This window comes from Cyanistes caeruleus, unplaced genomic scaffold (genome assembly GCF_971803275.1).
Source record: "Cyanistes caeruleus unplaced genomic scaffold, bCyaCae1.hap1.1 HAP1_SCAFFOLD_102, whole genome shotgun sequence".
Lineage (NCBI taxonomy): Eukaryota > Metazoa > Chordata > Aves > Passeriformes > Paridae > Cyanistes > Cyanistes caeruleus.
The window spans coordinates 99,845-122,965 of NW_028255904.1; the positions used below are offsets into that span (position 1 = coordinate 99,845).

At 48.0% G+C, this 23,121-nt stretch overlaps 1 protein-coding gene across 1 annotated transcript; it reads right to left on the reverse strand.

The window, feature by feature from the left end:
• Positions 1–3,926: 3,926 nt before the first annotated feature.
• LOC147646295 (maestro heat-like repeat-containing protein family member 7) lies at positions 3,927–10,253 on the reverse strand. The gene is made up of 15 exons (XM_086873625.1): positions 9,202–10,253; positions 8,837–8,901; positions 8,567–8,719; positions 8,064–8,212; positions 7,659–7,806; positions 7,263–7,450; positions 7,043–7,180; positions 6,641–6,755; positions 6,331–6,468; positions 5,922–6,098; positions 5,634–5,789; positions 5,382–5,483; positions 4,954–5,056; positions 4,613–4,673; positions 3,927–4,301 (listed from the first exon to the last, which is right to left on the reverse strand). The coding sequence occupies exons 1-14, from the start codon at positions 9,317–9,319 to the stop codon at positions 4,615–4,617; spliced, it is 1,809 nt and encodes a 602-aa protein (XP_086729751.1). The 5' UTR covers positions 9,320–10,253; the 3' UTR covers positions 3,927–4,301; positions 4,613–4,614.
• Positions 10,254–23,121: the final 12,868 nt, after the last annotated feature.

The following is a 23,121-nucleotide window of genomic DNA, read 5'->3' on the forward strand; positions in this document are numbered from 1 at the left end:
TCTTCAGCTCCCTCTTGACTCTTGGGGCAGCTAGAACATTGCACAGGAAAGCAACTGGTGCCACAAGGAGTGGGTGGCATCAGGCAGCTCTGGGGAGACCCCTCAGGACTGCTGTATCCTGAGGGTGTTACTATGGGCTTAAATGTTTCTGAAAATGTTTCTTAAAATCTTGTAGAGGTAGGCCTCAAGAATGCTTGGTATTAGGGATGGTCTAGCAAGCTGAAATGTTTACGGTAAAGGGAGCTGGTACTTGGGGTCTCCAAGATACCCACCCAGAGATAAGATTAGTACATGTTCATACAAGGATGAGCTAACTCTCATGAGGCAATATCAATAAAGTTAATGAAGATTTATTAAATAAGCAATATTGATAAGGTTGTTATAGTGATTACTGCTTCAGCTGAAATTGTATAAATATGTGCACTTTGGACAAAGATGATGGAGTTAGATTTGGGTTGCTGATACCCCCAGTTCCTGTGCACTTCAATAAAGCACCTGCATATAATCAATCCATGATTATGTGTGTTCCTGAACGCTGACAAGGGGACACTGTTGGCCTTGATCTGTAGGTGTCGAGGTGACACTGGTGGGTTGGGTTCTTTTCCCCAGGACTGAGATTGACAAGAGAGAGGCTGTTTTCTCATGTTCACACTTGGTTGTTTATTCTTTCCTTATCTATATTACATATATACAGAGTACAAGGAGCTACATACACTAAGATAGAGAGGTGCAAAATGGAGAACGAAGAATCTCTTCAAGGTCTTTTCTATGTCTATTTGTCCAATAATCAAATTCCAAGTAAGTTCTTTTTCTTAGTGACCCAAAGACCTGACACCTGTGTGCTGCACTGCGGCTTTTTCTATCCAATCACTCATTATTACCCAAAAACCCTTAAAAGAAGTAGGTGAAGGAAGAAGAAGGAGAAAGGGACAATGCCCTAAGTCCTCTATCTTGTCTCTTCTTTTCTAAAATAGCTTAAACCTTAAATTCTAACTTTCTCACCCAGTGACTTAAGAAAACTCTGACACACTCACATTCCCAGTTTCTCTACTTAACTTTAAAAGTTATCTCCATGGTGTTGTGTTAAACTCAGTGCTCTCTCTCTCAGGTCTCAGAGGCAGGCGCTACAGATAAGGGCACATTTTCTGTACCTCTGAGCCCAAGAGGGGAGAGAGTACCGAAACCTACCTTTCTTTAGAGGAGACGCCCCTTTCAGGACATTTCCTCCTAACTTGTTTCAAAGAGAGACAGGGGTACAGTCCTTTAAAGATATGCTGCTTTAGTTTGGAAGCAAGGGTCCTCTCTCTCCTCTGTCTTCTCACAGAAGCTGCTTCTGTGGCCCTCCCCCACTACCAAAAATCAGGCTGTGCTAAATCCACCCACACAGTATTGTGGCATTGACCCACCAAGCTCTAGGGTTATTCCTTGTGCTGATAAATTTGAAGTTAGTAAAACCGTCTGCATTCAAGGTGCCTAAAATCTGCGACTCCAGTGCGGCATAAAGCAGGGCACTTCCCAGGGGGAGACAGTGCTTGCCCCATTCTGGTAGCCCACAGATGCAGGGATGCTGTTCCATGACCGTAGGCTTTCCATCCCTTTGGGCATCCCTCTAGGATAATGTTCCTATCCTGGGGTTTAAGGGTTGGCCCTTATAAAGCTCGAGAGACCCCATCAGGACACTAATTTTCATTTCTTCTCCTTTAAGCAGATTGCATTCCTGTCCTAAAGTAGTCCATCCTTTGGCCACAGGTGGCCAAGCAGCAACATTGGTATAGCGACCTGAGTTGCTCAACCTGTTCCACACCAGGTACAAATGCTTGACATTGTAACTTGTCAAGTTACAACATACCAGCTTGTAGCTCCTCAATTTTTTCATCTTCTTCACCTGTTTGTCAAGCTCTGCATTCTCTTGAACAGCAATTTTGTATGCAAATAATAGGCAACCAGCCATCTGACCAGCAGGAGTCAGCCACTCTTTAGAGGGTCTCGGAGAGGAGTTTCTATAAATTCTCTGCAATATTTCAACACCCCACCAAGGTCCTTGGCCTCCCATGCTTCAGGCCCAATACTTGTCCAGGTTGCTAGCTAATGCCATAATGTGCTCCAGCCTGGAGCTTCCTGCATCCAGCCTGGTCACTCCACTGACAAAGCCACCGCCCAAGGCTCTTTTTCACAAAACATTGTTACCAGTGCACTCACACAAGGAAACCTAAGGCCCACAAGAGAAGTGAGGGCAGGAACTCTGTCCAGTGAAATTGCAACCACATGATCTGCTGCCCACGGAACAGACTGTCCTGGGGCAGCTGTGTGCCCCACTGAGCAGGCCCTGCTCGTGGCACACGCACCCACGGCACTGCTTCCTTGCTGCAGCTACACGCCCGCGCTCAGGGTGCAACTGTTATAAATGAAATTCAGACAAATTTTATCAATAAGGATTTTATTGAAAAATCTGTAAAATCGAATTATGGAAACAACCACAATCACTGTCAGCGTCGAGCCCGGGATCGGCGCTGGGTGAACTCTAAATCAGCTTCTGCCACACTGATTCCCCCAAGTTCACAACTTGTCTTTTGGAGAGCGGTGTTTTATACAGGTTTTTTCAGCTTGAGGCTATGCAGTTTCAGTTTCTTTCTTTTTCTTGTGTTGTTACATATTCATATTTCTGCTGCTGGACTGCTGATGAGTTTTCTGAGAAGAAGATGAAGTTTGAGTGGTTTTTCAGGAAGCAGGCTTTGAGATGTAGAATCGTGGTGAGATTTTTTTTAGTCTGTAGTTTTTTTTGGGAAACCGACACTGAGATGTAAGGTCCTAGAGAATCACATCAGGTCTGTATCAGGCGTTAATCACCGGGTCGTTAGAGCGCTTATCTTGCTTGGGTGGACCCAGCTCTTCTCAGTGTTATCTTAATTGCTGGGTCATTCTCTTGCAAATTCCTGGTTTTCCAGCAGCTGCTTTTGCAATCTTAAGTTGCTTGTGGTTTTTATTTTACATAAAACATACTTTTAAACTTGATTTTATATGTGTACATTAAAACACAAATTATACCAACATATATTGCACAACCGTACGCTCCACTGCCCAAACCCTGTCCCTCTTCTCTTACCCACACTCAAACATGCGTCCATTTTTCACTCACACGTGCTCAAAACACCACGGCTTTTTGTGCTCTGGGCATCCCATCCTCATTGCCAAGAACATCATGGGTGCTGGAAGATGCCCGTGCACAAAATTGCAAAGCAAGTCTTATTTTATTAGTTGCTGTTGCAAATAAAACCTGCCAACCCCTGGATTGGTGCAAAGCCACTGAGCAGCAGCAGCAGATGGAGCACGGTGCTCCAATGGGAGGGGCAGGCAGGCCATGCACCTTCAGGGCATGCCCTGCATCAAAAAGGCGTGCATTTTGTCCTTCTCGCCTCTCCACTGCAGAACCAAGCCTCCTTTCTTCTCCCCTGGAGTGGAATTTTCCCAGTTACCATGTCATCTCACCCTTGGCCAGTACAGGAGGTAAGGTCACCATGCCAATAACAGCCTCATTGTTACTGTTCCTCTTTCACAGGTTAACTTCCCATCAATTGATCAATCCATTGAGGTCAAATTCCCAGCAGTTAACCCATAAGGTTTCCTTCAAAGTCTGTTCTTTGTCATCCTGTTGACGTGCACAACTGAGGACCAAATACAGCAAGGCCTTAGACACAACTTTGGTCCCTGACACACACAGGCTCCTTGTCCCACTACTGGCCTTCAGTAACACCTTGAACTCCACAATGCTGTGGATCCGGGCCTTCAGCACAGGGACCTTTCCAGCCCGATCTGCGCTCCTTCCTCTGCGTCTCTGCACAAAACACGGTGCAGGAGAGAATGGCAGGAGGGGCCTGTGTGTCACAGCGCTCTGGATTTGTGACCCTTCAGCTCCACAGAGATGCAGGTTAAGTGAAAAAGGCAAACTGTTTATTAACAGGGATAAACTGGAAAGGGAAAGAAGGGGATGGGCATGGACTGAGGGCTGGAGGGAAGGAGCTGTCAAAAGGGAGGAAGATTAGAGGGAAAAAAGGGGACGGGCACAGTCTGAGGGCTGGAGGGAGCTATCTACAGGCTGGGAGAGGGCTGAAGCCCCGTGAGAATCCCACAGGCTCAGCTGTGCCAGTTGTCAGCTGTGCCTGGATCTCCAGTGGCACTGGGAGGTGGTGTCCTCTTCAGTGTCTCCTGCTGCTGTTCTTGGGACACTTGTTTACTGGCAAACTGAGCTTGGATATTCTGGTTGCTGTGGGATGGAGTGGTGTCTTTCCTCGGGGCTTCAGTGGCTGGAAGAGAGAGGAGGAGAGGCACGGTCAGGGCACGCATCTGCAGGGATCCTAGGAGACATTCCTCCCAAGGACATTCCACCTGGCTCTTGCAATGGCCACAAGAGAGGACCAGACAACATGATCAGCCAGAAGGTGCTGGCCACAACTCCCACCCATGTCCCTGAAATCTCTCAGATCTCTGCCCACACCGCCCTCACCCAGACAGGGAACGAAGCACTCTGCAGCTGGGCCAGGGATTGCAGCTCCCTGCCCAGGCATTGCAACTGCCCCCCGCCAGCCCCCAGTGCCAGCCCGCTGCTCTCACTCACCCTCACTGAGGGTCTGCAGCTCTTCCTTGTGCGCTCTTGTTCATGAACATCCTGACCGTCCCTGGGAACACAGAGCCTGTCAGGGCCCCAGCGGCACAGCTCCCTGCCAGCGGTGCTGCCAGCCCTGTGCCCACACACCCTCCCGCCCCGGCAGGGCTCAGCCCGGGCCCTTGCCGCATCCTGACTCAGCCCAAGGGCACGGCTGCCAGAGGCCGGCAGCAGCAGCCCCGAGGGCAGCCGGGGCTCCAGGGCGCCGGGCCCGGGTGCCGCTGTCGGGGCAGCAGCCAGGGCCGGGGCCGAGCTGCGGCAGAGCAGGGAGCCAGCCCGGGCTCGTGGCTCACCGATGAAGCTGACGGCCGCCTCTCGTAGGGACTCCTGTGGGCTGTCCAGATATGGCAGTGCCCAGCTCAGGTGCTCGGCTGCTCGGTTCCTGTCCTGTGCCAGCTGCAGAGAGCGGCAGGAGGGAAGGGTTGGTGCGGGCTCTGCCCCTCGGCTGGGCGCTGCCTGCGGCCAGCCCCGGCCTCCCGTGCCCGCCCAGCCCTGAGGCCCGGCCCGCAGCCCCACTGGGCTGGGGCTCCATCGGCACCCGGCTCGGGGCCACAGGAGCCTGGAGAGGAACCTGTGTGGCCCAGGGAAGGGAGCGGCGTGTGGGGCACAGGCTGGTGCCCCTGGGCGCAGCACTGGGCCACAGCTGCCAGCCCCACACACTGAGCACTGGGGACAGGGAGCTTCTCCAGGCTGAGGCTGGGGTTTCCAGGCAGTCCTTTACCACACATTCGGCGATCTTCGACAGATCCTCTGTTGGCAGCACACACAGGAGCTCTGTGTTCTTCAAGAAGGTGGCAGCACAGTGCAGGGTTTCCCGAGAGGCCTGGAGAGATGCAGAGATGCCATTGCTGCCCAGGGCACAGGAGTTGCATCCCTGTGCCAAGGCCAGGAGGAAGCTGCAGCCTGGAGGCAGCATAGCAGGAAGCAGCCGAGCCCCCTCCCAGAGATCAACCAGCATCACACAAAACCTCACATCAGCCACGCGCAGGTTCTCATCGTGGCAGTGCAAAATGAGTGGGAGCAAACTCTGCTTCACAATTCCCTCCATTGCCTTTTTTCCCTCTTCCACTACCAGGTTCATGGCCTTGCAGAAGAGGTGAATGGAGAGCACCTGCACGTGGCTTTTGTCCTGGAGGAAAGAAGGAGGAAAAGATCTCAGTGCCAACTTCTCCAGCCCACCTGGGCAAAGGCCTGAAAATCCACAGGACCAAAGTTTGTGTGGGCAGTAGCCAGTGCCCGTGGCCGGGGCACAGAGCCTTACATGGTCAAAGAGAAGCACAAGTGGCTCAGCAAGCTTGGGGGCAGCAGTCCTTGATAAACGAAGATGTTTTCTCTTGAGCATGTTTGTGAATACAGACAGAGACATGCTGACCACTTCTCCGTCTGCGTCACTCAGCAGCTGCAGGAAGCTTCGACACAGGCTGCGTATTGGTCTGGCCTGTGTGGAACACAAGGCTGTGCTGGGAAGCCCTGAACGGCTGCAGCGCCAAGACTGCCCTGGCACTGCAACCCCACCCTGCTGCTGCTGGGCCCAGAGGCCAAAAGCCTGTCCCAAAGCACTCAGGCAGGTGAGGCAGGAGAGCTGGGAACAGCTGCCTCAACTCCTGAAGCCCAGCCAGCCCAAGGGGCTGCTTTCCCCAGCACAGCTTCAGCCGCTGCCCCGTTCTCACCATTGAGGGTTCCTTGCTGAGCACCACGAGGCCTCTGAGCGCCAGGCGACGCCTCTGCCTGCACTCACTCTGCAGGTGCTTTGATGTGATCTCAAGGACACAGTACCCACAGTCACTCAAGTTCAGGCAATCCAGGACCTGAAAGGCACAGGGCAGTGACAGAGGAGCCGGCTGGCAGGAGCCTGGAACTGCACAGGGCTGGGCCCAGGCAGCAGCACAGGGCGTGGGCACCGTCCCAGGCAGCTGTGGCTATGCAAGGGGACAGGGCTGGCAGGCAGCTCAGCGAGGTAGTGCTGGCCATCGGGCTCACCTCCACAAGGAATGCCAGGGAGGACAGATCCCAACGTGCCTCCTCCCCGATGAGCCTCCGGATAAATTGGTGTGCGACATGGTAACACAAAGGCATCAAGTCACGGCGCATCACCCTGGAAGGGGGGAAATGGCACCAAGACACTGAGGTGGGGGGTGGGGGGGGGGCAAACCTCTCCCAGGAATGACTCATAGAGATCTGGCCTTTCCCCAGCATCCCTGGAGGGACTGTGGGTGTTTAGGGACCATGGGGCTCCTTCTGGGCACCCTCCTCTCAAACTTCTCCAGTCTGCTCAGCCATCCCTCAATGGCAAAGACCTCTGGCCAGGACCACAGGGACTGTGGTCGGGCACCCTGGGCACAGGGCACACATTTCAGAGGCAGTGGCGAGAAGGGGTCTCACCTGGCCAACAGACCCACGGCATAGTGCTGGGTGTCAGCACGGAGCAGCGTTTCCCAGCCACACTTGCGCTCCATGGCCATCAACTCATTGTCATAGTGCAGAAAGCAGAGCAGAGCCTTCATGGCCTGCACTGCAAACCTGTGTGCAGAGCAAAGCCCAGGTCACATTGGGTGAATTGGTGTCAGCCACAAGGGCATGGGAAGGACAGGAGGACTGGCACCTGTTGGGTTTTTTGGGAAGGTGGTGTTGCTCCTGGCATTCTCTCCAGAAGTTATTAACTTCTGCTGGCATCAGCTGTGTGGTGGTGAAAATGTGCAACAGCAGAGCCGTAAAGAGAGAGTCGGAATAATGCATTATCGCCTCATGGTGCTGAGGCACTTGCATAATCACCCTGAGCACCAGAGTTGCCTGCAAAAGAATCACACCAAGACAGCGCTCAGTGCTGAGGCGTCCATGGGGCAGAGCCCGAGGGGAGATGGAGGGGGAACAGTGGGCCCAGTGCCCCCTGAGCCTGCCCCTAGCCCAGGTTTCAGCCCAGTGCCTTAGGCAAGGAGAGGATGAAGAGCTGCTGGAGAAGCAACCTAGGGGACAGTCAAGGCCAGTTCCACAAACTCACAGCCAGAGCAAAAACGTCCTTGTTGTCCTCATCAGAGGTGCAGATGCTGCAAAGTGGCCAGTTCTCCATCACATGGAGCAGAGTTGGCAGCACCTTCTCCATTGCTGGTCCCGACGAGGCTATGGTTTGCCACATCACTGCAGCAGCTCTGTGGGATCAGAGCTCTGTGTCAGGGGTGTCTCAGTCACAGAGCCATGCCCTGTGTAGCTCTGGGGTCCCAGGTGACAGAGCCCCAGTGCCCTGAGGGGCAGGGAGGGAGCATTGGCAGCAGCCTCAGGAAACAGAGGGGCCTGAGGGTCCTGGACCTCTCTGCCTGTTGGGCAGAGCCCATTGGACAGGCTGTGCAGGGCCATGGGCCCTAAAGGTCGGTGAGCCCTGAGCTCTCAAGGCACGTGGGCCCCATACCTGTCACACGATGGGGCACAGCGCAGGAGGGTCAGCACCACATCGTCGGGGTGTTCTTCAGCCAGCCTCACGATGTTAGTGGCCAGCCTGGCATCCACCATAACAGAGCACATAAGACTCTGGTGAATGCTCCGTACAATAGCTGGCACCTAGAGTAGGAATGGGGAAGACATAGAGCGCTGTCCAAGGCAGCAGCTTCCCCAGCTTCTCCCAAGAAGTGCTTCCCTTCCTGCCATACTGTGCTGGCCTCAAAAGCTGAGGGGGCCCTATGGATGTGGCTTGAAGGGGCACACGATCGTGGCAGACCTCCAGTTCTGGCCCCTGGCTGGCTACCTGCTGGTCAGAAGGAACACCCCCCTTTCAAAAACATCCGTATTAGGTGCATGACTCATGGTGGGAGGGGGCGTAGTGTCAGTATTTGTGATGCCCTGAGTCTCTCTGCTGTTTGGAATGGCCATGTCCTCAGTCAGTGTCACATCAGAGTTTGCCCTGTCATCACTCACCGCAGCATCAGAGTCTTGTGAGGGCACAGCTGAATCTGGGCTGACATCAGGCTCTGCCTGGAGCTCGGTCAGCCCGGAGTCAGGCTCAGCTGTGCCCTCAGTTCCCATGGGGCTGATCTTTCTACGCCGAATTGGCAGGAACTGGCGGAACCTCTGTGCAGAATGAACAAAGGACAGGGAAGAGAGGCATGTTCCAAGGAGTGCTGCAAGTGCAGAGCTGGGCTGAGCAGTGCCAGCAGGCCCAGCCCAGGTGGGGATGGCTGCAGGTACCTTCAACATTTTGTGAAAGCGGCCATGGGCGGGCTCCTGCTCTTGTGTCCCATCCATGGCTGCATCTGTCAAAGAGCAGCCAGAGCTGAGGGGCTGCGGGAGAGGCCGGAGAACACAGCCCAGCCCTGCACTCCCCAGGCAGGGACAGCCCTGGGGTGGCTCAGGGGATGGAGCATGGCCACTGCCAGGGGTCAGACCCAGCCCAAATTCTGTCCTGCCCTTGCATGTCCACATGGGATGGGATGGGATGGGATGGGATGGGATGGGATGGGATGGGATGGGATGGGATGGGATGGGATGGGATGGGATGGTGCAGGGCCCAGCTGGCTGCAGCTTCAGCCCCGCAGCCCAGCTCTGCCACTCACCATCCTGCCCTTGCTGGAACTGCTCTGGCTCTTCTGGGTGTTCTGCTGGGGCAGCTCCAGGGTCTGTCTTTCTGTTCCGTCGGAACACTCTGAATAGCCTGAAGAATCTGCCCGCCATGACAAAATGGGGCCTTGGGAGCACCTTCTAAAGAGATGTCAACGGAAAGCTCCGGCTCACCAAGACCCACAGTCTGCTCACAACGTGAGCTGTAGGAGTTACGCCTCAGAAAAGCTCCGGGTCAGGCACTAACGAGTGGGCTGTGTGGGGGCTCCTCACAGCACCGCTCTGGCACGTCCTGTCCCGTCGCATGCACCAGGCACTCTGGTGTGGTCTTGTCACCACCAGCTCTTGTCCATTCCACCGTTCCATTCCACCGTTACCAGGCTGCGCTGTGTCACTAACGGCCCTTGCACGCCCTGCCACTTGCCCTGGTTCCACCCCCATCCCACCCAAAGTGGCCCAGGTTGGAAGGAATCCCTTGCCCAAAGTGTCTAAGACAGCCTGACAGGATCTTTAGGAACACCTCAAACCATCAGCAAACGCTGCCCTGCTCTGCAGGCTCAGGGCAGCAGAAGGAGCCCCCAGGGCTGCCGAGGCAGCCGCAGCAGGAAGGGCACGGGGCCTTGCACAGAATCTGCACAGGGGCCTGGCAGCACTGAAATCAGCAAGTGTGGCAGAGTCCCCACCGGGGCAGACCTGCCACCCCAGCCGAGCCCTGGCAGTGCTGGTGCCCTTCTCCTGCCCCAGAGACTTGTGCCCCTGGGGGGTTTCTGTGCCAGAGGGCCAAAGCCAAAGCCCCGTGCATTGGGGGCTGGACTCCTTCCTTGGGGTCTTGGCAGGAGCTCCTGGAGCTATTGCTGGCCACTCTTGCGATCTGTCAGATGATGTTGCTCCTTCCTGGAATGATGTTTTTCATGGGAGGGGTTTGCAGTAGCACAAAAACACCATCAGCTGCTGAGTTTCCTGGGATGGCTAGATTGTACAGAGGCACTGTCCTGTTTCAGTGGGATCTTCTCTGTCTTTTTCTGGGACAAACATTAGTCCAGTCTCTGATGTTCAAGGCTCCAGTTGCTGTGTGTCTGTCTGTGTTACAGCTGATGCAAGGCAAACATTTCCTCCAGAGACAGAGTCCTGCTTGAACAGTCACAGAGTTCCATCTATTTTTACATTATGTTTGTAATTTTAATTTTTTCTAAGTTTTCCAGAGCCTGCTGACTGTTTTTGAGGTTTTCCCTCTACCCCTCGTGCATATTCTCCAGAAATTGTGCTTTCACATCCTTTTGAATTTATTAAAGTTACCTGCAATGACCAGTCAATCAAAGCCCTGGGAAAACTTCAACTTCAAGGTGAAACCAGGCAAAATATTTATCTCCCACATCTGAAGCCATGAATTGCCAAGTACTGTCCCCAGTACACCTGTAGGTGTGCTGATGCCATTTCAAAGCGGTTGCCAATGAAAACAAATTTTAATATTTTTTTGTAGTTTCCACATTGGAATTAAAATCCTTGACTAGAAAAAATCACATGTCAAAATTTTTAGGACTCTTACATACAAAGCTGTCATTTTCACCCTGCATTTTAGAGTCTCTGAACAGTCACAGAAGGTTTTAGTTCTAGACACTACAGAAAAAGTCCTTGGTGTTCGGCTATACTTTTATATCAGCATATACTCCTGATGATTATTTTAGGCAGGAGCAGCAAACTCAAGAATGAGCCAAACAGGCTATTCCTGTGTTCTCATGTCCTGAGTCTCTCTCTCTCTGTGTCATGATGGCAACAAGGCCGCTGCCTTGGGACACCTGAGTGTGGAAGGCAAGCCCACCCTCAAGCACGGCCATCCAAGTCAGTCACGGGCACAGGCTGCAGCTGAAGCTGCCAAGTGTTGCTGTGAGGCTGGCAAGTCAAGAGAAAGCCATTGTGGCCAATTCTGCTGAAGCCTTTTGCCAAACCAAAGGCCAAACCAAAGCTGTGTCCACAGCCTCCCTGTTTGGCAGCCGGCTGCTGCGGACGCCTCAGTGCGCAGGTGCCGACGTTCGGGGTGCTGCTGTTCCTGGGCACACTCTGCTGCTGTTTCTGTGGGCTCCACAGCCGCTTGGGCAGCAGCCACTGGGCAGCCCTGCTGGAGGAGACATCGCCACCCTCCCCATGGTGGCAGCAGCTCTGCGGGCCCCGAGCTCTGTGTCAGGGGGGCCTCGGTCACAGCAGCGTGGCCTGGGCAGCTGCGAGGGCCCGGCCTGGCCGCCAGCCCTGCCTCTGCCCACTGCCCCTTATCGCAGGCACCCAGTGGCTGTGGCCTGGCAGCACCCCCCTGCCCTCCATGTCCCCAGCCAGCCCAGCCTGGGCACACCTCAGGCTGTCCCCACCCTCCTGGAGGGGTGGTGTCCCAGCCTCGAGGGCTTCTGCTGCAGGCCTGGGAGACATTTTGGGGAAGCGCCTGATCAGCCGGGTGTCAGGAACCAGGCGGCTGCCCGGGGGCTGCTTATGGCCTCTGACACCCAGTTCCTCAGGTCTTCCCACCAGTCCGGCCTTTCAGGGGCCTCCTGTCCCCTTGGAGCCTCCTTCCACCCACTCCTTCACACATCCCCCTTGTGCCTTCCCACTGCCTTGTCCCGTCAGGGCCTCCACAGCCCCTCATCCCTTCATGGCCTCCCAGCACCCTGTTCCCTCAGAGTCTCCCCCAGCGTGGACCAGCAGCAGCGCCGCAGCCCCACAGGAGCTCTAGAGGAGCTGGATCAAGAAGCACCTGGGAGCCCTCAGCAACCCAGCCAGCACCACACGGGCACGAGGACACAGATGGCACTTCCTGGCTGGGACAGGGGTTGTGGCTTCAGCAAAACCACCAAAGGCCAAGGGGCTTCTGGCCATTTTCCCTTCACCACTGCACACCCCAGCAGGTTGCTGAGCACAAGGACCCTTTTCCCTCTCTTCTCCAATATCCTGCGGACCTTGGGCAGCAAAAGAAAGCTCCTGGGAGCCTGTGTATTTATAACATATCCTATATTTACATACTAAACAAAAACAAAAATAAGGAAAGAACAATTTTGAAGAAAAATAAAATTCTGGCTGGCTCAGGTGGCCCCAGCAGACAGAACCTCCCAGATCATCTCTCAGCAGAGCTCCAGCAGCGCATCCAGTCAAGGCCTGAGAGATGAGACCGTGTCCTGTATGCCATGTAGAGCTGATCTTGCAGGTTTCCAAAGATGGAATATTGAGTTCTCTCTACTGCCTGGAGGATACAAAGTTTTTGAATTGCCAGGCTTCTGATGGCAGGGCTGATGTTATGTGCCATGTCTTCAAGGGCTGGAAGAGAGGAACAGAGCTGTTAGCGTTCAGGAACACACATAATCACGGAATGATTATATATAATCATAAATAGGTGCTTTATTGAAGAGCTCTGGGTGTCAGGGGTACACAAACCCAAATCTGACCCATCTTTGTTTTGAGCTGAACATGTTTTAATACTCTATCGTTATATAACTTACATATTAATTATTAAACTTCCATTGTTCTATTGTATGCATTGTTTTTACCCAAGCATGGATTTCTCGTGATCCCCCCCAGAGCCCCCTAACATTGTTCCTCATGTTCTATAAACAATAATTATGGCAAATCACATCTAACAATTGTATCATTTATCATCTACTGACTACACAGGTGCAGTTTGACCTGATCTTTAGCAAGTACAAGGCCTAACATTTCCCAGGGCCTACTTTTCCCAGGGCCTTCCAAACCTAAGTTTCTTTCTAAGTCCCCAAATTTTCTAAGATTTTAAGACCTTTTACTATCATTCCCCCCTTTGAAAGCATTTTCACTTCACCATAAGTGTAAATGTTTTCACTTGATACAGTCCTTTGTTTCTGAGTTTATACTTGATGTTCTTCGAATCCTTGAGTGATGTAAGCGTTGTCCGGGATGTTGTCACAAATTGGAGAACCAGAAGATGGTGGGTGTGGATCTCACATCAGTGCCTTTATTATTTTCTGGTTCCAGGACGTTTTCTTCTGTATTTCTCCCTTGAAGATGCTGTCAACTAACCAAATTGCTAAGAATACAGTTAGTAAGATTATCACATTCTCAATGATAGATTTAATCCATGAATTCACATTCCACCCTAACCCTTTGAAGATTTTGCCTAACCAACTTGTAGAGAAATCCTTTTGCTCTTCCTGTGCTTCGTGCTCTATTTGTTGCAATTGATTGATGTCATATTCTACATCTGCAGTTACATTTGGGATGTGGACGCAGCAATGATCAATCTGTCCCTTTAGAAAAACTCACACACTCCATGCTCTTTCAGGAGTAGTAAATTGTAATTGTACATTTAGTTCTTTAAATCTTTCTCAGCTCACTCTTGCTAATTTATCTACCTGACCTGTAAGTTTGAACAACATTTCTCTCTTCTGATAGTTTGCTCTAGGACCAAGCAAAGACTCTAGGGCCCAGCCAAATTTCACTCTACTAGAGGGTTCTTGCCAAGTGTCATCGTGATTCTGTTCCTATCCTAATCTTTCCTAGCTATTCCTGTATCTAGCCACTGAGATAATTTTGCCATTGTTGGCATCCATACCGAGATTAATTTTTGCTTTAGCAATTTTACCAATGCCTCTGCACCCCAATGACATTTGTTATGTTTAATTTCTAGAACTTCTCTCATTATCAATGGGGTTAACACTATTTGTCTTTGTGCAGTTACATAACACTCTTCTGAATTCTTTTGAGCATTTAGCAAATGTCCCAGTTTCTCATCTTCTATTGAATATTTTGGTTTTGGAGGCAAATTAAATTGAGATACGTTAACTTTTAAAGGTATCAATGCCATTGTTGTTTGCACTTCTCAAGCAATCTGTCGAGCTGTCCAGTCTGCCTTTCAATTCCCCTCACAAATCTTGGAGTTTCCTGATTAGTGTGCTTTGCAGTGCATAATTGCCACTTGTTCCGGTTTTTGGACGGCTTTTATCAATTGTAGGACTGCATCTTGATGTTTAATGTGCGTACCTTGAGAAGACAGCAGTCCTCTTTCTTTCTTTCTACAGTGCTCCATGTACATGCACTACTCCAAAAGCATACTTTGCGTCAGTCCATATGTTTACCCTTTTCCCTTCATTTAATTCTAGTGTTCTGGTTAAAGCAACCAGTTCTGCCCTCTGGGCAGATGGATTTGGTGATAATGCTTTTGCCTCCACTACTGTATTGACTGTTGTTACCGCATATCCAGCATATCTGGTCCTGTTCTCCACAAAACTGCTTCCATCTGTGAATAGCTCTCACTCTGCTTGCTCGAGTGGGATGTCTTTCAGGTCTTCTCTTGCTGAATAGGTGTACTCAATTACCTCTACACAGTCATGCTCTAATGGGCCTTCTTCAGTTGTGGTACCTAGGAACAAAGCTGGATTCAAGAGGTTAGTTGTCTTTAATGTGACATCATCCTGCTCAGTCATGATTACCTGGAATTTCATCATCCTGCTTGGAGATAGCCATTGGCCCCCCTTTTGTTCTAAAACAGTGGTCACCATGTGTGGCACATAGACATCTATGTGTCTGCCCATTGTGAGTTTCCTGGCTTCTTGGATCAGCATCACAGTGGCTGCAGCTGTCTGCAGGCATGAAGGCCATCCGGCACTCACGTTGTCAAGTTGTTTGGAAAAGCAGCCTACCAGCCTTTTCCAGCTTCCCAAAGGTTGGGTCAGCACTGCCAGTGCTGGGTGTGATCTTTCATGCACAAACAGCTGAAAATCTTTGGACAAATCAGGCAATCCTAACGCCGGAGCCGTTGTCAATGCTTCCTTCAGTTTGAGGAAGGCCTCCTTCTGTGGTCTGCCCCAGGTAAGCGGTTGTGTCTTCTGGGCTTCATACAGGGGTTTTGCAATTAGTCCATAGTCCATGATCCACAGGCAGCACCACTCTGTCATCCTGAGGAAAACTCACAGCTCATGCAGGTTCTGGGGTTCTGGAATAGCACAAAGAGCTTGAATACGGTTAGTACCCAGCTTACATTGCCCTTGTGAGATTTCACACCTCAGGTAAATCACAGTTTGTTGGGCAATTTGTGCCTTCTCTTTAGACACCTTCTATCCACTCATTCCCAGCTGATTTAAAATTTCAATTGTTACCTTTATGCAGGTTGTTTTCTCTTCTGTAGCTGTCAGTATATCACCAACATACTGTAACAGCAGGTATTGTTCTCTGGTACTTGCCCGTTCTCCGTCCAAATCTCCAGCTCCTTAGCCAAGAGCTTAGGCTTCCAAATAGGGTTGGACTGTTCTTGTATCCTTGTGGGAGTCGTGTCCAGGTGAGCTGGGTTTTCCTTCTATTGTCTGGATTTTCCCACTCAAAGGCAAACAGTTTCCTACTTTCTTTGTCAAGGGGTGTGCAGAAAAAGGCATCTTTTAAATCAATTACAGTAAACCATTTCTATTTCTCTTTTACGGATGTTAACAGTGTGCAAGGATTAGCTACCACTGGGTAGAATAACCTTTAGTTATTCCATTTATTGCTCTCAAATCCTGTACTAGTCTGTATTGGTCAACACAGAAATTTGGGCTTGAGTGTTCACTACAGAAGTAATAGGTGCACGTTTAGGACCCACTATTGTTATAATCAGTATGTCTCCAGTTTTGTTATTTCTAGTGAGCATTTTCAATACAACCAACCTCTGCCTCTCTGCTCACCCATGAGAGGCAGAGTTACCAGTTTCCCTGATTCTAAAGCTGTTTGGGCTCCACTCCCAGAAGCTGAGAAGGAAACTGCTTTGGCTGACAGCCCAGAGCCTGTGGAGGTGTGCTGGGTTATACAATGGGGCATTGGATATAATGAACCTGGGACAGTTCCAGTTAGAGACTGCTTTACTCAACTTTTAAGTGACAAGCCATCCTTTATGTTTCTGGGGACCCCTTTCTTTATCTCTAGTGACCACCAATACTAGTGGTTAGAGATTTGTTTTCTCTTTTCTGGGTTTTCATTAAGAGAACCAATGTATCTAACACCCTTTGCTTTCTCTGATTTTTCTTCTGGGATTTTTATAGGTCCATAATTGCTACTGTAATTAATTAGCTCTTTTGCAACTTTTCTCCGTGTCCAAATTTTATGGTTCCTAGCAGGAGAACGCAATTGTGAACCTGTCAGCTGAGAGGGGGTGGTGAAGGGAATAAACCCAGGATCAGTGGAACCCGGTTGAGCAGTCTATCCACAGAGATTATAGCTGCTATGGGGGTTTTTTTGTTTGTTTTGGTTTTTGTTTTTTTTTTTTTAGGAAAATTGCTGTAGGTTGAAGTGATTCTGGAAGGCCTTGAATGAAAGGGGTCATAATTTTAGTTTTCACAGGTAACAACATTGGTGATTCATAGCCGGCAATTAATTTTCTTTTGTGTATCATTTGCAAGCAGGCAGCTTTGTGAATGTTTTCAGTAGCTGGTTTGGGGTACTCACTATAGCTATAGGGTCCCCCCTTTCCAAGGGGTTAAGCCCCTCTGCCCAATAAGCTGTGTGCTGAGTTAGGGACCATGGGTTACGTCTGTCTCCTGCTGTTAAGAAGACTTCATGTCCCCAGTGCCCACTGGATTCCCTTTCTCTCAACCGAATTTGATCACCTCCAGTGAGAGACACTCGGGATACGTATTCTGTCTCTCACTCATGAGGGAGACGCCCGTACCCCCCCACCTTTTTTTTTTCTTTTTTTTTTTTTTCTTCTATTTTTAGTGGTTATGTGCAGATCAAGATTTTTATCATTGATATAATTATATTCTGGTTTAATTAGAGGTTTCAAACTAGGAGAGCAGTGTTCCCCACAATTTTATCCAAGTTAGCTCTTTTTGAGGGTAAATTTGATTAATGAGAGGGGTTTCCCTCTCTTGTTTCTTTTAGCAAGTCAGCATTTTTTGAATTTTTTAATGGAGGGCTGCTCACAACAGATTGATCTTACTTCTTTCTTCATCCAATTGCTTTTGCAAAGTTTTAACTAGGTTTTGGAGGGAGTCTATTGTAGTTTTTTCCTCACTACTTACAGCGAGTTTCTATAGCTGCTGTAAGACAAGCTCCCAAAACTGAGCAGAGTATAGTTTTATTTTTGCCCCGTTTAAATTTTGTTTCATGTTGTAAAGAACATACACTGTCAATCACATTTTCCAAATTAAACCAATTATTAAGCACCAACTTTTCCCTCCTGGAGAAGGTCTGGCATTGTGTTTTGCTAACAGAGCATAACATGCATAAAATGCAGCTTTAACTTCTGCACTGCCGTTTTCAGTCATTTTACAAAGGGAAAAACCACTACAGGGAGGTATAAACTTAAATTATACACATGCACACAGCTTTTTGCTTCCCTGTATGGGTAAAAAGACCAAATCTGCTTGGGAGGCACTCCTTCAGTTTAAAATTCTCGTTGTCTTTCTGCTACACCAAGCAGTCAAAATTCATACACACAACAGGAATAAAAACATTCCCACCCTTCTGCACTAAGAGATCTTTTGTGAAATTCTGCAGACAAAGCCCTCAAGTGAGTGTGGGGTGCTTTTCACCTCGGAGTGTGCAGTTTGCGGGAAATTCAAGTTGCCCCTCTTGCTTTCCAGACACCGCTCACTCTTTTGGGAGTGTCAGGCTGGGTGCAACTGGAGCAAAACGTCCTTCCCCTAATATAGACTGCACAACAAACCTGCAACCCCTTCTGTCTGTCAGAAATCCTGTCCGTGACTCCAGTTTAAATGTCACGATTCAATAACGCGAGTGGGACTCGTGAAAGGTTTGTTTGATCTCAGAGTGCAAAAAGGACACAAAGGGATTTCAGTTTAAATCATAACAACAATAATGTACCTTTATTTTAGTGCCAACAACAAGGGTTATGTGATAAAGGAGAGAGAGAGAGAGAGAGAGAGAAAACAAAGAGAGAGAGAAGAGGGGAGTTACAGCCACCAACAGATGAGACAGGGTCACTGGGGTCTTTTTCTGTGGGAGATCTCATGGAAATTAACTTAGTCTTATGTAATTCTTCCCCAAAGTGACCTTGTTTCCAGTGTGCTAGTAAGCACCCCAAAGGAGAAGTACCCGGTATGGGAGCATTGCAGCCCAAAACCCTGCTCCATGTTACAACTACAATACACCAAATGCCGAACCTGCAACACTTTCGCGCTCGTCTGACAGACGGTGCCTGGGCAATACCGACAGGAATTCCTTTAGCCCAACCATGCACAGCTTTCGCTGCGTCTAACTGGCAGGCACCCAAACCAAAGTAAAGCACCTTACCTTTCTCTCCCGGGGACGTTGTGAGCAGCAGAGACAGTCGCAGCCGGATGGGCTCCCCGAGAATCCCTCGGTGCCGGCTGGAGCATGATCGGGTTGCGAACTCACTCAGCAGCACTCACAGCATTCCATCTGGGGTGCCAAAATATTAGTGTTCAGGAACACACATAGTCAGTGTGAATGATTATATGAAGGTGCTTTATTGAAGAGCTCTGGGTGTCAGGGGTACACATACCCAAATCTGACCCGACCTGGTTTTGAGTTGAACATGTTTTTATACTCTATCGTTATAAAACTTACATATTAATTATTAAACTTACATTGTTCTATTGTATTCATTGCTTTTACCCAAGCGCGGATTTGTCATGATCCCCCCCAGCCGCCCTAACATTGTTCCTCATGTTCTTTAAACAATAATTATATCTAATCACATCTAACAATTGTATCATTTATCATCTACTGACTACACAGGTGCAGTTTCACCTGATCTTTAGCAAGCACAAGGCCTAACATTTCCCAGGGACTACTTTACCCAGGGCTTTCCAAACCTAACTTTCTTTCTATGTCCCCAAATTTTCTAAGATTTCAAAACCTTTTACTATCAGTATCATGGCCATGTCATAGTCATGTCACGGTCATGATTCTGTTTTGGTCTTCTCATGCTCACGGTCATCTCACTGTAAGGGTCATCTCACAGTCACCTCATGATCATGATCACACATGGCCATGGTGTGTTGTGGTCATCTCATGGTCATCTCTTGGTCACAATCATCTCATGCTCATAGTTGCCTCATTATGGTCATCTCATGGTCATTATTGTATCAAGGCCATGGTCATCTCTTGCTCATCTCATGGTCTTTATGACGCCATGGTCATGCTTAAGTCATGGTCACCTCATGGTCATCTCATGACCTTGATCACCTCGTGGCTGTGTCATGGTCATGAAATGCTCATGGTCATGAAATGCTCATGGTCATCTTGTGGTCATCTTATGGCCACAGTCATGTCACAGCCACAGTCATAGTCATGTCATCTCATGGTCATTTCCTGAGCACCATCATCTCATGTTCATTGTCATCTCCTGATCACAGTCATCTCATGCTCATGGTCCTCTCATGGTCACGATCTCATGGTCATGGCTGTGACGTGGTCATCTGATAGGTGTGATAGGTTGGCATTTAAGAAAACAAAGAGAAAACACCTAACGAAGTTAAAACTGCTGGAGGCTGATGCGAGTTTCTCTCCTGGCCAACAACTGGCCATTCCTAAGAATTGACAGCAGTTTTGACCATTGAAAAGTGAGATCAACCTGTGAACACCACCTTAAGACCTAAGCCTGGGAATTTCTGTGTCTCTTTGTTTCCTGGCTGTGAAAGGTAACTGAGCTCCAGCTGGCCTCTTGTTCCCCTGCCCAGGCCATGTGGCTTGGGCAAGGGCTGGGCTGGGCCTGCCGTGGCTCCCAGCCGGGAGATGAGGCCTGCGGGGCTTGCCCAGGGCTCTGGCCAGGCCAGGCCGGTCCCTGGCTCGGCTGCAGTTTTTTTTGCCGTGACGGAATTTACCAGAGACTGTTGAGTATGGAAAGAAAGAACTCTTGACCTGTGGCAGGCTGAGACAGTGACCACACTCTCCAGAGCAGCCATGAAGAATCTTCCATCGCAGACAGCTCCAGCCGCTGCTCCGGCAGAGATCACAGAACCATCTACAGAGCCTGGGCAAGATTTTAACCCTTTCATTACTCAGATGAGACTTGCAGATTAATCCTTTTCTCCCAGAGAAAGAAAAAGAGAGTAATCAGCATGTAAAGAGACGTTATAAACTATCAGAGACAGTAAAGAAAAGAATTAAACTCCAGAAGAGGTAGAGAATAAGCAGATGCTTTATAAGCTGAAATATTTTTCTGTTAAAGCTGTGGAGATGGACAATAGTGTTCTGAAAAAACTCCTTTAATTCATGACAGAGTATATTGGGAGGAATGGAGTGTTCAAGGTGTGGATTTTGAGCAAAAGGTAGAGCAATTGTGATACAGTGAAGTGCTGGAACAGAGGGGGAGAAGTAATAGTTGAAGATTTGAGGCCCTGAGAGGCAATGAGAAAATTTCTGTTTCCAGGGAAGCTCACAGAGACAGGTGAAGAGAACTTTTGCCTTTGAATAACTCATTCATAAAAATGACATCCCTAGACTCATGACACACCTCAGAGTGATGGGAAATGGGAGGAGACAACTGATGGCAGATTTCCGGGCAGCTGGCATCAGAGAAATAGAAAGCTATGAAGAAAAATCGTTTTCTTGTGAAAAACTCCATAGAATGCAGAAGAAGACTTTTGTTTCTCTACAAAGACTGATGAAAAGACTCTAGCAGGAATTGGGACTGTTGTAAACACCAAAGTTCCAAAGTTTTTTGTCTCCATGTTGTCATGTAAACAAGGGAATTGTTGGGTAGTGGGGGAGAAAAGGGTTGTTCTGGAAGTTTCATTCTGGTTTCTTATTCTTGTAGTTTTTGTTAATGAACTTTCTTTATTCCATTTAAGTTTTAAGCCTGTTTTGCTCTTGTTCTAATCCATATCTCACAGCAAGAAATAAGTAAGTTTTCTGCTAATTTTTTAGTTACTGCTTTAAAACCACAACAATGTCTCATCAATATCCCTCAAAATTCCACAAAACTCCCACAAAATTCCAGAAACATTCAACAAATTTCCAGGAAACTCCCACAAAATTCCCTAAAACTTCTCAAAATCCCCATGAAGTTCCAGAAACACCCAACAAAAATGCCTAAAACTTCTCAAAACCCTTACAAATATCAAAAACATCCCACAAAATCCAATCCAATTTCTACAAAATTCCAGAAAAATCCCTCAAAATTCTTCAAGTCTCCTCAGAATCCCACAAAATTCTACAAAAATTCCACAAAAATTCCACAAAATTCTTAAAAATTCCACAAAATTCCAAAAACATCCCATAAAATCACCTCCAATTTCCACAAAATTCCAGAAATATCCTTCAAAAGTCTTCAAGTCTCCTCAATATCTGAGAATATTGCAGAAAAATTCTACAACATTCCGAAAAAATCCCCAAAAATTGCAGAAAACTCCCACAAAATTCCCTAAATCTTCTAGAAAACCTACCACATTCCAGAAACATCCCACAAAATCATTACCAAGTTCCAAAGAATCTGAGAAAAATGCCTCAAAATTCTCCCAATCTCCTAAGAATCCCACAAAATTCCATAAAAATCTCAAAAAATTCCAGAAATATCCCTCAAAATATCCCCAATATCCCACAAAATTAAAAAACCCCACAACATTCTGGAAAAAAAATCACAAAATTCCCTACATCTTCTCAAAACTCTACAAAATTCCAGAAACATCCAAAAAAATCTCCACAAAATTAAACACAATCTAAGAAAAATTCCACAAAATTCTTCCAGTCTCCACAGAATCCCTCAAAATTCAACAAAAATTCCACAAAAATGCCACAAAATTTTTAAAAATGTCACCAAATTCCAGAAACATCCCAAAAAATCTCCTCCAATTTCCATTACATTCCAAATCAATCCCTCACAATTCCAGAAACATCCAAAAAAACCTCCTCAATATCCCACAAAATGGCAGAAAAGTGCTACAACCTTCCGAAAAAAACCTACAAAATTCCCTACATCGCCTCAAAACCCTACCAAATTCCAGAAACATCCCATAAAATCTCCACCAATTTCCACAAAATTCCAGAAATAGCCTTCAAAATTCTTCAAGTCTCATCAATATCCCACAACATTCCAGAAAAATTCCATCAAATGGCAGAAAACTCCCACAAAATTCCCTACAACTTCTCAAAACCCTATCAAATGATTGAAATAGCCCACAAAATCTTAACCAAGTTCCACAGTATCTAAGATAAATGACTCAAATTTCTTCTTGTCTCCTCAATATCCCTCAAAATTCCACAAAACCCCCACGTAATTCCAGAAACATCCCAGAAAATTTAAGGAAAAATCCCATAAAATGGCAGAAAACTCCCACAAAATTCCCTAAATTCTCTCTAAACCCTACCAAATTCCAGAAATATCCCATAGATTTCCACAAATTTCCACACAATCCAAGAAATTGCCACAAAAATCGTCAAGTCTCCTCAGAATCCCTCAAAATTCAAAAAAAATTCTACAAAATTCTTAAAAATGTCACCATATTCCAGAAACATCCTGCAAAATCTCCACCAATTTCCACAAAATTCCAGAAATATCCTTCAAAATTCTTCAAGTCTTATCAATATCCCACGTAATTCCAGAAATATCCCATCAAATGGCAGAAAACTCCAACAAAATTCCCTACAACTTCTCAAAACCCTACCAAATTCCTGAAACATCCACGAAATCTACACAAATTTCCACACAATCTAAGAAAAATCCCACAAAATTCTTCAAGTCTCCACAGAATCCCTCAAAATTCCACAAAACCCCCACATAATTCCAGAAACTTTCCACAAAATTTATGGAAAAATCCCATAAAATGGCAGAAAATTCCCACAATATTCATTAAATCTTCTCAAAACCTTACCAAATTCCTGATACATCCCACAAAATCTCCAGAACTTGCCACAAAATCTAAGAAAAATCCCACAAAATTCTTCAAGTCTCCTCATAATTCCTCAAAATTCTACAAAAATTCCATAACATTCTACAAAATTCTTAAAAATGT

Coding starts and splice junctions, on each gene's coding strand:
- LOC147646295 (XM_086873625.1), bottom strand. CDS start 9,319: ATGGCGGGCAGATTCTTCAGGCTATTCAGAGTGTTCCGACGGAACAGA. Junction 7,807..8,063: donor TGTGCCCCATCGTGTGACAG/GTATGGGGCCCA, acceptor CTGATCCCACAG/AGCTGCTGCAGTGATGTGGC. Junction 6,469..6,640: donor CCCTGGCATTCCTTGTGGAG/GTGAGCCCGATG, acceptor TGTGCCTTTCAG/GTCCTGGATTGCCTGAACTT.